The 14,180-nt window shown below is 38.3% G+C and overlaps 1 protein-coding gene across 1 annotated transcript in view; it reads left to right on the top strand.

Moving 5' to 3' along the window:
* Window positions 1-14,180, top strand: part of acss3 (acyl-CoA synthetase short chain family member 3) — a 23,131-nt gene extending 8,951 nt beyond the window's left edge. Inside the window, exons 8-16 of the mRNA XM_066668559.1 lie at window positions 1,414-1,565; window positions 5,119-5,222; window positions 7,132-7,227; window positions 7,411-7,474; window positions 7,570-7,651; window positions 8,495-8,617; window positions 8,871-8,970; window positions 9,878-10,053; window positions 11,207-14,180. Of these exons, the coding sequence (XP_066524656.1) occupies window positions 1,414-1,565; window positions 5,119-5,222; window positions 7,132-7,227; window positions 7,411-7,474; window positions 7,570-7,651; window positions 8,495-8,617; window positions 8,871-8,970; window positions 9,878-10,053; window positions 11,207-11,290 (981 nt within the window). The 3' untranslated portion in view covers window positions 11,291-14,180. The remainder of the gene's footprint in view (window positions 1-1,413; window positions 1,566-5,118; window positions 5,223-7,131; window positions 7,228-7,410; window positions 7,475-7,569; window positions 7,652-8,494; window positions 8,618-8,870; window positions 8,971-9,877; window positions 10,054-11,206) is intronic.

The following is a 14,180-nucleotide window of genomic DNA, read 5'->3' as shown; positions in this document are numbered from 1 at the left end:
GGAATTGGAGTTTGTGCTGGATGCAGTGACAGGAAGAGATGAAAGAATGACACATTTCTTCGGAAGTGAAGGGTATTTACAGGACTTTGTTGCTCTTTACTGCTAGACCAGTTCGTCAAACGTTGGTCTGAGGAGGTTTTAGTTGCATTACTGAGCTCAGGTACTGATAGTGGTTGGTTAGTTCTGGTTCACAGACGCCACTATGACTCAATTCAGACGTATTAGATGGGAGCTCTAGAGAACACTTTTACCCCTCATACTCACATTTGGCATCGAGCATGGTGACCTTGTGCTGCTGATTAAGGCTTTTTTAGAGGTGATTCAAACTGTGTTTGTAATGTTGAACACATGTGTTCACAACAGGTGTTTTGTCAAATCAAATAAGACTTTTGCATGATGCATGAATGTTGCTGAATACTCTCCAGTTCTGATAGAATCCAGCCCTCTGACTGTGTTACTGTCCTTTGTCCCAAGGGGGGGGAGAACTCGTGAAAAAATGAGATCGTTTGCGCTTAGTGGGAGGTGATTTGGCCTCAGCTCCATCTTTTGTTACAGAGAAATTGCCAGTGGCTTCTCATTAAACGATAGATCTCTTGCTATCTTTTTTCTCTCCTCACTCTCTCTCTCCCTCCTTCTGTGTCCTCCCTTTCAATGTCTATCTTCCTTACTGGCTCCTTCCTCTTTTTTCCCTCTTTCCTCCCTTTGTCTCTCCTTCTCAACAACATTTTTTCTGTCTTCAAATTGGAAATATTCTTTTAGCCTTATTTCCCACAAGAGTAATCTCTAAAAGACTGGAGCAGACATACAATGAGCTAATGGGCATGTCTAACATTCACTTTGCTTAAGGCCAAGAGAACCAGAGGGGTGTAAAAGACCCCTGCACTGGACCATAAAACAATGGAACTATGCTTTCTGTAGTAATGGAGCTTTTTCCCATACACATGGGGATAGCTGGAGTGTTGGAGTTTGTTATCCAGAATTAATTATTCAACCAGAGGATCTGACCTCAATGTCCTTGTGGCAATTTTAGAAGATTTGTTGAATGATGAGGTGTTCAGATATTTTTATCCTAGTGAGGAAACCATTTTCTGAATTTAATCATTTTAGTTTCTTTCCAGATTGAATTTATTATAGCACATAGTATTAATTAATAAAGTATTATTAATTAAGGTGTTAATAATTATAGTAATTACCTACATTTACTTCTCACACATTACAATTTAGAATAACCTGTGCTAATAAGGATCATGACCCCATCACTCTGTTGTGCTCTAAAAAACATGGTGTGTGTGTGTGTATATGTGTATATGTGTGTATGTGTGTATGTGTATATGTGTGTATGTGTGTATGTGTATATGTGTATATGTGTATATGTGTGTATGTGTGTGTGTGTGTGTGTGTGTGTCACTGTAGGGGAAACCAGTTGGGACTCCAGATCCTGGAGCGTTTTTCCGTGTGATGTCAGAACATGGAACAGCTGCAGTGTTTACAGCTCCAACCGCCATTAGAGCCATCAGACAACAAGACCCCCTGGCAACACATGGAAAACAATATGCACTTAAAAGGTAAACACTAGGATTATCACTTCTAAACACCACTGAACATCATACATCTAGAAACAAGATAACAAGTCTCCCAGAGAAGTCACAGACAACAGTACACACCAGGTAAACACTTACGTAAACACCGCTAACACCATATGTATGGAAACGATGACCTCCCGACCCCACAAAATTTTACACACACACAGAAATGTTTACATACCATAATTCTCCACAGAAATAACCTTTTTTCATAAACATCATCATTCTGATTTTTTTTTTAAATATTAATACACTGATCAAACTTTATTAATGTATTATTTAACATTGAGATTCTTAAACTCTCTGAACCAATAAAACTCTAATGCAGAATAATCATATATTATATGCAAATTATGTGGAAAGAGGAAATAAAATTATTTTATTTTAAATCTAAACCTAGTTATAATCAGAGCCTTTTAAAACAAGACTAACTCCAATATGTTTCTTATTTAATGAGGCTTTTAAGATGATTATTGTTACAGACAGAGTATAATTAAATGAGTGAAAGTGCTGGGTGTTCAGGATGTGATTGCCATTAGCTGCACGTGTTAATGTGTGTTTTATTAAAGAAAATAGAGCAAGAACTAAGAGGAAATTACATTTCAGTTCCGCTCTCAAGGCAGATGATTTCCCTTTGAAAATTAACAATAAAAGTCATTATGATTTAGCATGGTTGCAAGACTTTTATTTTGTGCCCCCTGAAGGTCTTCAAAGATATAATTTCACCAGGAAAAAATAGTGTTTTTGCTGCTAGGGGTCAATAAAGAAGCTTTAAAGGTGGATGTAGAAAACCCACACACCTTAAAAAGAAAGCATGTAGGGCATTAATTGGGAGTTGTTCCCTCTTGGCTGTAGGAACAGTTTCTGCTCTTCTGTCAAGGCTTTACAGTAGATGATGATTTGTGTGTGGATTTGATTGCATAAAACCACAGATAGTATTGATGTTGGATGAAGAGTTTGGATCTTCATTTCAGTAAATCTAAAAGGTAATGGATGAACATTCATCACTCCATAGAACACAATTCCAGTCCTAAGTCATCATAGATATGAATTCAGCAGCAACAATTTGATCCAGTACATCTGGATCTGTTAACATATAGTAGAAAAATAATAGAACAATCTGTTGTGCCAATGTTCATAGTTACATTCGAACTTCCGTCTGTGGAGAATTATTGAGAGGCTTGACTCAAAGTCTTTAGATTCAAGCAGAGGAGGAGTTGGATGTGGGATCAGCCAAAGATTAGAGTCTCCGGGTTTGAAGTCATGGATCAGAGATCAAAAGATCTCCCAAATCTCAATGATCAACTTTGAGAAACATGTGACTAATAGGATCAAAGGCATGGTGTCCCAGTCCCTGTCACATCTGGGTCTCCTTTCGAATGACTGATGATTGCAGGAATTCTCTTCCAACGTCCTCTTTTTCTAACATTTTTGGACCTGTATCTGATTCTTTCTGTTTCTCCGTGCCCGTTTATTGTGGGCACTTTGTGGCCTCAGAAAAATGAAGGAGGTCCCTAGAGTAAGGTACCTATTTACATACATGTTTACATATGATTTGTGTTTACGTATCTAAGGCTCTACTCTTTTAGCATTCATATTAATATTCTTGATCCTTAGCCGTGTTTTTGGGCTTTTTTTTTTGATCAGTGCTGGTGTTATTGGCAGACCAAATACTTTTTCCTTTGCAGAGTTATTTATCCTTTTAAGGTTCTTCAAGTAATTCTAAAGAATCTGCCTCCTTCAATAATGTTCTGCAGTAATTCCACAGTGGAGGGAATCAAATAGGAAATGGAGAGCTGATAGAATAGAGAGTGGTGGAGAAGAGTGGATCGTGACTACACCACTAAAGAGCAAAAATAGAGTGCATGCTCGCCTAAAGGCAGTCATTTCCAGCTTTTAGGTCAAATTTAAATGGGGACAGAAGGTCATGACCCCACTCAGATGTGTGTTCCACAACAGAGACTGAGCTTCAAGATGTTAAAGGAGTAATCATTTTTTACCAACAAAAATGAGCACGAAGTATTTATGAAAAGTATAGTTTATTACTATTATTTTTTTCTATGAAGTACAAATCTCTTGGGACGAAGAATCAAATTGCTCTGTAGTCTCTGAGTGTGCAGATTTATGCTTCATAGATTGGGTCTCCCATGTTTAAAGTTTGTTTGGTACAGAATCTCTGAAAGTATCAGTACTCACATCAGTATCAGTATAACTGCTGTTTCGTAATGTGAAAAGGCTGACTGCTCCTTTTAAAGCAGTTAGCACTGTTGTAATATCATGAGACCAAAGTCCCCTTTCACACCAGCCAGCTCCAGTGTAAATGTTAAGAGGTTTTGGCAGAGTGTAAGGCTCCCTCTTTAAATTGCCGCTGTTGGTTTACAGTAGTGTTAAATTTAATAATATATTTTTTTCTGTCAGTTTGACAGTTTTATTACACAAGAGTGCTTGTAGCATGAGTGTACCATTATTAATATTTCCATTATGAATATATCTAATTTATTAAAGATATAATTACTTTTTGTCAAAGAGAAATCATGAGACTTGACTATAGTGGCTTATATATTACATTATCACAGTGGTGGGGTATGAGCTGAGACATTTCAGACTAAGCCACTGTTGTGCAGAAACACTGGAATTTTTTCCAGCGCACAAACAGAACAGAAATGTAGAAAATTGCAACATTTTAGGTCCTTTACACCTTTATTTGCTACACAAAACATGGGAATTTCTTTTTTAATTCACCCAAGAACTTACATTTACGTTTCGGCATAGCTGCTCGAGATGAGGGTAGGTACAGGAGCTTTGCCTGACGTAAACAAGGACTACTGACGTGCAGACTGACCAATTAAATGTTTACAGAGAAGGTTATCGACCAATAATGGTAGCTCTACAGTCAGACCGTCCAATCAGAAGATTTTAGGCTACTTCACCACGCCCCCTTCACTCAAGCGAACCAATCGGAGTAGGGGAGGGCGGGACTAGTTTGTGAACGAAACGCTTCTAGAAATTCTATGTAAACTCTAGAAAAACAAAATCCCGGACGTTTGTGAAATTTCGCCCGGACATTTTTTTAATTCTAAAAAAGGACGTCTGGTCACCCTACCCTACATTATTTGTTAGCTACATTAACATTGTAGCTCCAGTATTAGACTGAAGTAGCAAAGTCAAAGCCAGAGTCAAAATCTCACACACACACACACACACACACACTTGAGCACTGAAGTTTGTGTTATATGTTAAAATGCTATTCAAAGGTAATTTTAGAGATGTGACCTTCTCCAGAGCCTCTGTTCTGTTACCATTTTGATTTATAATCACTATAAACTGAACCTTAATCGCAGGTCACTATTAATCACCTGATCCTCTGTTCTTCTGAATGTCAGAGTGGGAGGAAGCACAGCTTCAAAATGAAAATGAAAACACTTTTTGATGTTTGTCTCATTTTTTAAAAGAATAATGATTGTTATTCTTTATGATTCTCTCTAACATGTGAAATTACTTACTGTTTATGTCCATCTCTCTCTCTCTCTCTCAGTCTCAGGTCCTTATTTGTAGCTGGAGAACGGTGTGATATAGAAACATTAGAATGGGCAAAAAGGAGCTTTGGGGTTCCAGTTCTAGACCACTGGTGGCAGACTGGTGAGTGAGACACAGTCGATGTGGGACACTGCACATTGTTAAATGTTATTTTTCCCTCACGAGTACAACTCTGAACATTAAAACACATATAAACACTGAAAGGTGTTATATTAAATGATGTTCACTGTTCACTGCTGATGCTGGTAACACATTTACATTTTTTAACAGTTTACTACATGTTTCACAGCCATGAAAGCTGTGTGAAAGTTGCCTGGTCACATCCATCCCTCTCTTTTATATATTACTTCATCTTCCTGTAATTGTCCAGAAAGTCTGAGCCATTCAAAAAAGTGTTTTCAAACTGGACCTTGGTTCAGTTTTATTTGGACAGAGACAACGTCTTTGGTCAGGACTGTTGTCTGAGGGACTTTCTGATGTGTCGTTTTTTTTTTTTTTAAACCAAACTGAAAAGTCTGAAAGTCCAGACCAAACATGACATGTGTGAAAACACCCTATTAGTAATTAAAAGAAAAGACAGGGAGAAACCGAGAGAAAATGGGAGTAAGAGATTGTACACAGGGAGAAAGGTATTTAGTGTTGAAGCCGTTGAGCTGTGTCAGTAAGATGTGATTAATAAAAACTGATGAAACGTGTTGTAATGAGTCTGTGTTGGGTTTATATTTCTTCAGGAAAAATCGACACCTCAGGACAAAAAAAATCATTTTCACTTTCATTATTTTAAACTGTTAAAAAGAACATGTTTAACGTTTACTTGCATCTCTTTCTCACACAGACACACACACACACACACACACACAATGTATCATGTAAATTCATTCATTCATTCATTATCTGTAAGCGCTTATCCAGTTCAGGGTCGCGGTGGGTCCAGAGCCTACCTGGAGTCATTGGGCGCAAGGCGGGAATAAACCCTGGAGGGGGCGCCAGTCCTTCACAGGGCAACACACACACACACACACAGACACTCACACACTCACACCTACGGACACTTTTGAGTCACCAATCCACCTACCAACGTGTGTTTTTGGACTGTGGGAGGAAATCGGAGCACCCAGAGGTATCATGTAAATATTTTAGATATTTATTTGTTTAATCAGCTAGTTCATTCATTTTAAATGTACTGGAAAAAGGCATGACATCTACACATGTACACAATTTGTCCAAAATGTTTTAGACACCCGTTATTTTTCAGTAAGGTGTAGCAAAGGTGTGAGCAGATGTTCAGTTGTGTACTCCAAGCTTTATACTCAACATTGAATTGGATGCTCCATAACCTGGGAGTGGAGTTTGTAATCCAGAACTAATAATCCAATATCAGCACTTGACTTCATTAATGTTTTGGTGGCTGCCATCAGATCTTTTTAACATTCATTACTGAATGTAACACCTTGTCATAAGAGTAGGGAGGGTTGTTTCAGGAAAGAAGAACACACTCCCATTACCCAGGTGTCTGTACACTGGGGATGTGCCGTGTCACCTGCACAGATGCTGTTTGCTTATACATTTCTCCACGAAGGCTCAGAATGAATCACAGAGACAGTTTTTTTAAAAGCTGATAATAATCTGTTTGCTATTTTAAGCTACACAGAGAAGGTGGGGGGTTGATGCTGATGTCATTGTCGTTGCCCAGCAACCAGAGTGTTTCCATTTGTGTGTGTGTGTGTGGCAACGTAGAATCTACCTGCAAAATCGACATTGTTCAGTGACATCACCAGAAACACAATTCCACTGCTCTAAAGGGGGGTGTTTATACCCCTCTAGTACATTCTTGGCCCTGGACATGGTGACCTTAGATACATATCCAGCTGCGTTTATTTCTACTTCAAATGCAATTAAAACATTCTTCTTATGATTCATATATGTATCTTTGTGTTGTTTGTGTGTGTGTGTGTGTGTGTGTGTGTGTGTGTGTTTGTGCTGTTTGTGTGTGTGCGCGCGCGTCTTTCAGAAAGCGGCTCAGCCATAACTGCGACCTGTGTGGGTTTGGGAAACTCTTTGGCGCCCCCTGCTGGTACTGCAGGAAAACCTGTGCCTGGCTACAACGGTGAGAGCTACCTGACATGTTTAACTGATCCATATACGTTCTCTCGTCACTTTATTAGAAACACCCACTTTATATATCCATTTAATTGCCAATTTATTACAAACAAACTTTGGGGTACATTACAAATTATAGCTCATCTGAAAAGTCTGTTCTACAAAGGTTATTTTGTTTGTTTTTCCACAGTGGAGGTGATTGATGATGATATGCAGCCTGTGGAGCCGAGAACTATGGGAAATATTGTGGTAAAGTACGTCTATCAAACAAACAGACATCATTTTTTCTATTATATCAGAAACTACGGCTATAACTGGCTTTGTTTGTTTCTTTCTTTCTCTCTCTCAGACTACCTCTCCCTCCTGGTGCTGCTCTCTCTCTCTGGCAGAATCCAAGACTGTTTGAGGAACTTTACTTCATAAAGTTTACTGTATGTTATTGATATGACCACTGTCTTTAGGGTCCACCCACACGTTTTCTCCAGCAGTGACTGCTGTGAGGTTGGACTGAACACTGAACCACATTGTAATATTATTATTAATATTTAGAATCAGTTTTCACTCAAACTAATAAGTGATGTGTAGTTTTATGATGTGGATTTTCATTAAAATCAGCAGCCATCACCTCTCTGTTCTCAGTAAGAGTCACAGGGGGCAATGCTCTGCTCTAACTCTTATTCAGTTCAGTGAGTGTGTGATAAGTATTCTCATGAGCTTTTTTTTTTTTTTTACAGAATATTTGGTTCACTCAGAGGTTAAATAAGTCTGATTCAATCTAAACAGTTTTAAACAGAGCCTGGCTTTAGTTTAATTCACTTAAACTGATTGGATTAATCCAGCTGAATGAGCACTGCTACATATCAGAGGAACTAACAGAGTGTGTGGAGAAAATGATGTGGTGTGTGTGTGTGTGTGTGTTTGGAGATTTAACTGGTTAGATTAAATATTAATTGTTTGAAAAATGCTTTATGCCACCTAGCACTGGACTTTGGAATAACTGGAATCACAAAGAAGCTAAAAGGCTCTGTTATTTCACAACAGCGTGTCTGACATTTCTTCAGAAATTATTAGTATTCAGGACGTTGCCACCCCACGACACACACACACTGTGTACTGTACACATTGAGTATGGCTGAAGAGAATCTACTTGACCATGAACGCTTTTCTGTTTCTCTCCTCTGCTTTCTCTCTGCCTTCCTACTCACCCTTTCTATCTCTATTTCTATATGTGTAATAATCTGTCTGTTTCTCTGTTTTCTCACTGTCTTTTTCAGGGTTATTATGACACCATGGATTCCGGTTATGTTGATGAAGAGGGATTTGTTTATATCATGTCACGCTCTGATGATGTCATCAACGTAGCTGGCCACAGACTATCATCTGGGGCTCTAGAAGAGGTGAGGGAAACGGAGAGCGGTAGTGTTAATAATTTTCTTATTTTTTAATAATAATTTTTAGTTTTTTCATTGTTAATAATATTGTTATGATCCTTTGGCACACTGTATCTCAGACATAATACCTAATAAATCTAATCTGGGTAAAAGGGTAGAATGACGCATATATACAATTAGAGAGATACAAAGAAGATTTAAACAGAGACAGAATGGTCTATTATAAATTATGGTATTAAATGTGTGTGTTTGTGTGTAGTGTGTGTTGCTGCATTCTGCTGTGGTGGACTGTGCTGTGGTGGGGTTGGAGGATTCACTTAAAGGACATGTCCCACTTGCCCTCTGTGTTCTCCGCAATGGTGAGTAAGAGAGAGATGGAGAAAAAGAATGGGTCAAAAGGTTGTGGAGATGTACTCATTCAGTATTTCCTCTGAAATGAAGGGTGAAGTGTTCCTAGTTTCTGCAGTCTCTACTCTTTTGGGAGGACTTTACATTAGATGTTGGAACAAAACAGTGAGGATCTAATTAAGCTACATAAACCTTATTGCAGTTAGGGCCAGGTGTTTTAAAATTAGCTCTGGATCTGAAATCATTCAGAAGGTGTTCAATAGAGCTCAATCACTCAGCAGTTCCCTTGCTCTGCAGCTGGGGGGGATTTATACCCCTCTAGACCATGATTGGCTTTAGTAGTGGAGCTGACCTGTGCAGAGTGCCCCACGCTATTGGTTAATTGTTGTCTGTAGAAATTATGCAATCAATGGAAACATTAAAAAAGGTGAACTCGCTGATAAGGGGTGTCTGCAAACACTTTGATCATTTTCTGCGCTGAACAGGACGCTATGGGCTGGATATATTCTGTCCAGCAGAGACAATGATGGCTTTAAAAATTCCAGCAGCACTGCTGTCTGATCCACTCGTATCAGCACAACATGCACTAACACATCACCACCGCGTCTGAGCAGCGCTGAGAATGATCCAATGCCCAAATCATACCTGCTTTGTGGTGGTTCTTTGGGGGTCCTGAAGAGCAGGGTGAAATGGGGATAAGAAAGTATGCAGAGAAACAGGTGGCCTACAGTCAGAAACAGTAGAACTACAAAATGCTCCTGTGTGGTCAGTGGAAAGAATAGACAATGCGTGTAGATACAAGGAAGGTGTTCCTAATCCAGTGATCCTTCAGTGTATATTGACTGAATATTCAGGTTATTGGATTTTAATTGTATGTGTTATTTTTCTTGACTGTGTGTGTGTGTGTTTGTGTATCAGTATCTCAGATGAATAAAGATGCAGTGGTAAAGGAGGTGGTCCAATTGGTGAGAGATAACGTTGGACCTGTGGCTGCTTTCCGGAAAGTTCTGTTTGTCCAAGCTCTACCCAAAACACGCTCAGGAAAAATCCCTCGCTCTTCTCTTGCCAAACTTGTCAATGGCAAACCTTACAAGGTAGAATTTCTTACAGAAAATTACAGAAATTATTTATTGATGATTATTTGGTTAATTGTCTATATATTATTAGTTAAATTGCTGTGTAGACACTTAAAGTTTATGCTTTGTTGAGCAAACGTTCAGCCTGGTAATCTGTTAAAGCTCCAACACCTAGCTCAGTCAGTATAGTATATGTCCTTGTATAAACCTTCGGAACAGAGTAGTTTGATTGAGGCCATTGTGAATAGTTTCCATCTGACTGAATGAGATGTGTAATCCCATAAAAATAAATATAGGATTTAACCCTTTAATAGGGGCATGTAAAGCATATTTTGCTCAGTCCAAAATAATTTAAAGCAATTAATGAACCAAATTCAGCCACTTAAAACACACTACTGCTCCTCTTACTCCACCTGGACAAGTGCAGAGGCTGGTTGTCATGGTAAAGTGTGCACTAAGTGCTACTCTATGCATGTGCACCATTTTGGATTGAATTACTTGTAGCATGTGTATAAACAAAGGGTGGCACGGTGGCGCAGTCACACAGCTCCAGGGACCTTGAGGTTGTGGGTTCAATTCCCGCTCCGGGTGACTGTCTGTAAGGAGTTTGGCGTGTTCTCCCTGTGTCCGTGTGGGTTTCCTCTGGGTGCTCCGGTTTCCTCCAAAGGTTTGAATCACATTGCTGAGTAGAATGTACATATAAACACCTCAGTTTTCATCTAAATCAGAATCAATTCAGTGCATTCAGTGCATCTTTGCATGTAAATATTATGAATGTTTAAAATAAGTTTAGCGCATAATTGGTGGTAGATTCATCTTACTAGGTATCAGTAAAAAAGGCTGTGAAGAGGAATCAATGGATATATTTAACTTTTCTATGAAAGAACACTCAGCAAGGACATCATTTTTCCAGCATTCTTTATCCCATATAGGGGAAAACAAGCTGTTTTTACTGTTCCAAAACTGATACATGTAAATATGTTCTGATTTTCATATCACATCAAAGCAAGTTAATTGGGTTTAAACTGTCGTAGAGTGACATCCTGATTATATGGCATATTTTTGATGTCACAAACAAACAAAATCCTTAAATTTATATTTTGTCTTTGCAGTTTTAGTTTTCACCATGTGTGATTTATTGAGTTATTAATATTTTATCTATTGTTTACAGATCACTCCCACTATTGAAGATGCTGCTGTTTTCAAGGACCTGGAGAAAGCTGTGAAAGAGAATCTGAGAGGAACTGGACAGTAAAGTAAAAAATATAAAATTCAAAAACTGGAGGCAATGTCACTCTCCAAAACCAAAAAAATGCGTTCTAAATCCAGGGACCAAATTAAAAGTAAAAATCCAATCCAGTATTACATTCCAACTGCTCAGGACAGGGCACTGGAGTACGAGAGTTTTAGGGCCACGGCATTGAAAAAAGAAGAAAAAAAGAAAGATTCTGAGAATAAATTCAGAATTCTGAGAATAATCTCAGAATAATTCAGAGAAAAATCACAGAATAATTGAGTAAAAAAGGTCCCTATAATTCAGAGAATATAGTTGGAATATTTATAGAAACAGTGTTTGGGTTATTATTTTCTGTAATATGTAGACAGACAGACTTACGGTCTGTGCGCCACGAGTGAGTTGTGAAAGAAGCAGTCAGTGAAGTGAACAGAATTATTTACTAAACGCATTCACACGACATGACGACTAAACCCCGTCAGTGCAGCCCCTGACTGCGATACGTAAGGCTTTAGTTTATTATGAGTCTGAGCCGTAACGAGATGGAGCCTCGTGGGCACGCCGGAGTTTCACTCGCTCTAGATCTAGCATTTTCATTATCATTAATTGTTTCCTGTGAAACTACATGCCTCTTCTGAATAAGCGGGTTTGTGCACTGATTCAGGGTTTAAAAACTAATCACAGTCTGGTGCTGATGTGGAAGAGAACTGAGTGTTTATTCCTGGAATCTATAACATAGTATGACACACTGCTTTCCACAATTACACTGTGGTTGTTTCTGCCCCATTATATGTGCAGCGAATTATTCACAGATTCTTCTCGGAATTCTATGGAAGCCTGTTTCCGCCACATAAAATAATACATAAAAGGCATTTCATTATATATATGCAATTTGCTATCTCAATATGTTTTGATATTGCAAGGTACTGTCTTATTAGTTTGAGATACTAAGTTAATATATTGAAAATGTATACTATCAATATATTGACTTATCTAAAATAATGAGATACTGTCTCTTTATATTTAGTATAAACACTTTAGTATCTCATATATTGAGATAGCAATTTGCATATTAGGGTGGCACGGTGGCGCAGCAGGTAGTGTCACAGCTCCAGGGACCTGAAGGTTGTAGGTTCGAGGTTCTGGGTGACTGTCTGTGAGGAGTTGGTGTGTTCTCCCTGTGTTTGCGTGGGTTTCCCCCGCAGTCCAAAAACACATGGTGACTCAAAAAGTGTCCTTATGTGAGTGTGCGTGTTGCCCTGTGAAGGACTGGCCGCCCCCTCCAGGGTGTATTCCTGCCTTGCGCCCAATGATTCCAGGTAGGCTCTGGACCCACCGTGACCCTGAACTGGATAAGCGCTTACAGATAATGAATGAATGAACTTGCATATTAACGAAAAAAAAAATTGGTGCCTTTTTAAAAATTATTTTATGTGGTGGAAGCAGGCTTCCATATAATTCTGACTTTATTCTCAGAATCTTATTATTATTTTTTTTCATTGCTGTGGCCCTAAAACTCAGTTGTACTGAATAAACATTCTGGGAAGGATTTTTAATTTCTAGACTTAGACACCACTGTCTAAATCAAGCACAATCTTTACCAGAAATCACCAGCAATCATCAGATATGTCCAGACTGAATTTAGTCAGTGATAAGCAGAAACATTTGCTTTTTCTGTGTTTTGCTAATGTTATCAATATACAGTATTATTATATACAGCTAATGAGTAACAGTACAGCGGTGTGATTTCTTCATGTGTCAGCATAGCATTTCTTACGGTCTGAAGTTCTCATTCAAAATGGTCGATTATAGATGCAGTTTTTTTGGACACAATGTAAAAATCGACTAATGTTTTCACATCAGTTTAAGTAAATATCTTTCCTAAATGCAAACCAACATTATCGACTGTAGTCTCCTAGAGACAAATATAATCTCACAATGAGAACCAAGAGACCAAGAACTTACTTACTGTATGGAGCCTGGTTAGAACATTGAATTTGCAGGTCCACCTTAAATAATGATGATGATGATTATTATTATTAGGTCCACCTTAAATGATGCAGTATAGTGTGACAGAATGTAAATGCTGCATCCTAAACAAAAAATGAATAAAAACTCACTGAATCAAATGCTAACCTCAGCTATAATTTATAGTAATATTGTACTTCTGCTGTTTTTGTATTCAGTTGAACACTGGATGTTTAATGCTGAGTTTTGTGGGAATGTGTATGTATGTGGTGTAGTGGAGTGTATGTACTCTAGTGTTCCAGAGATGCGTTTCTGAAATGAGCTGATATTTTGAAAGCAAAATGTTTGACATAACATTTTATTGACAATGAAAATTTCTTTGATCACCACATAGTTTTGACCAAAAATACAGTCAGTAATAAAAAAAAATAAAATAAACGGACACAAAATAAAATGATTCTCCGCACGTGCAAAACAAGAATGTATAAACTCTGCAAAGATCCGCTCTGTGGCAGAAATAACTCAAAGACAGGAAGAGGAGGTCTGTACAAGAGGTTACTGCTGCAACTTCTACAGAAAAAAGTTCAGTACAGTTTTACACCAAAATAAGTCACAGCAAGCAACAGGTTTAGTCTTTTTTTAAAAGTTTAGTCTGGACTTCAAGAAATTGAAATATACTCTACGTTTACTAGGAGCTAAGCCTGTCTTGTAGTTATTTCTTCTCTGGTGTTGAAACGGGGTTGTGGCTCTTACTGGGACAAGGCCAGGGTATGGGCTGATTAGCAGAGATGTATGTGTTTATTTATTCATTCTTTTTGGATTAAACACTTGCAGGGTGTTTGTAGAGTAATGAAGTGAGTCCAGAATGACTCCATTTGGCACAAACCAATCGGCATAAATCACTGGCTTTGTCTCTATACTTAAGCTGTGCACATCAGGGTTT

This window comes from Hoplias malabaricus, chromosome 4 (assembly GCF_029633855.1).
Source record: "Hoplias malabaricus isolate fHopMal1 chromosome 4, fHopMal1.hap1, whole genome shotgun sequence".
NCBI lineage: Eukaryota > Metazoa > Chordata > Actinopteri > Characiformes > Erythrinidae > Hoplias > Hoplias malabaricus.
The sequence above is the reverse complement of the archived record's forward strand: the minus strand, read 5'-3'. Positions and strand labels throughout refer to the sequence as shown.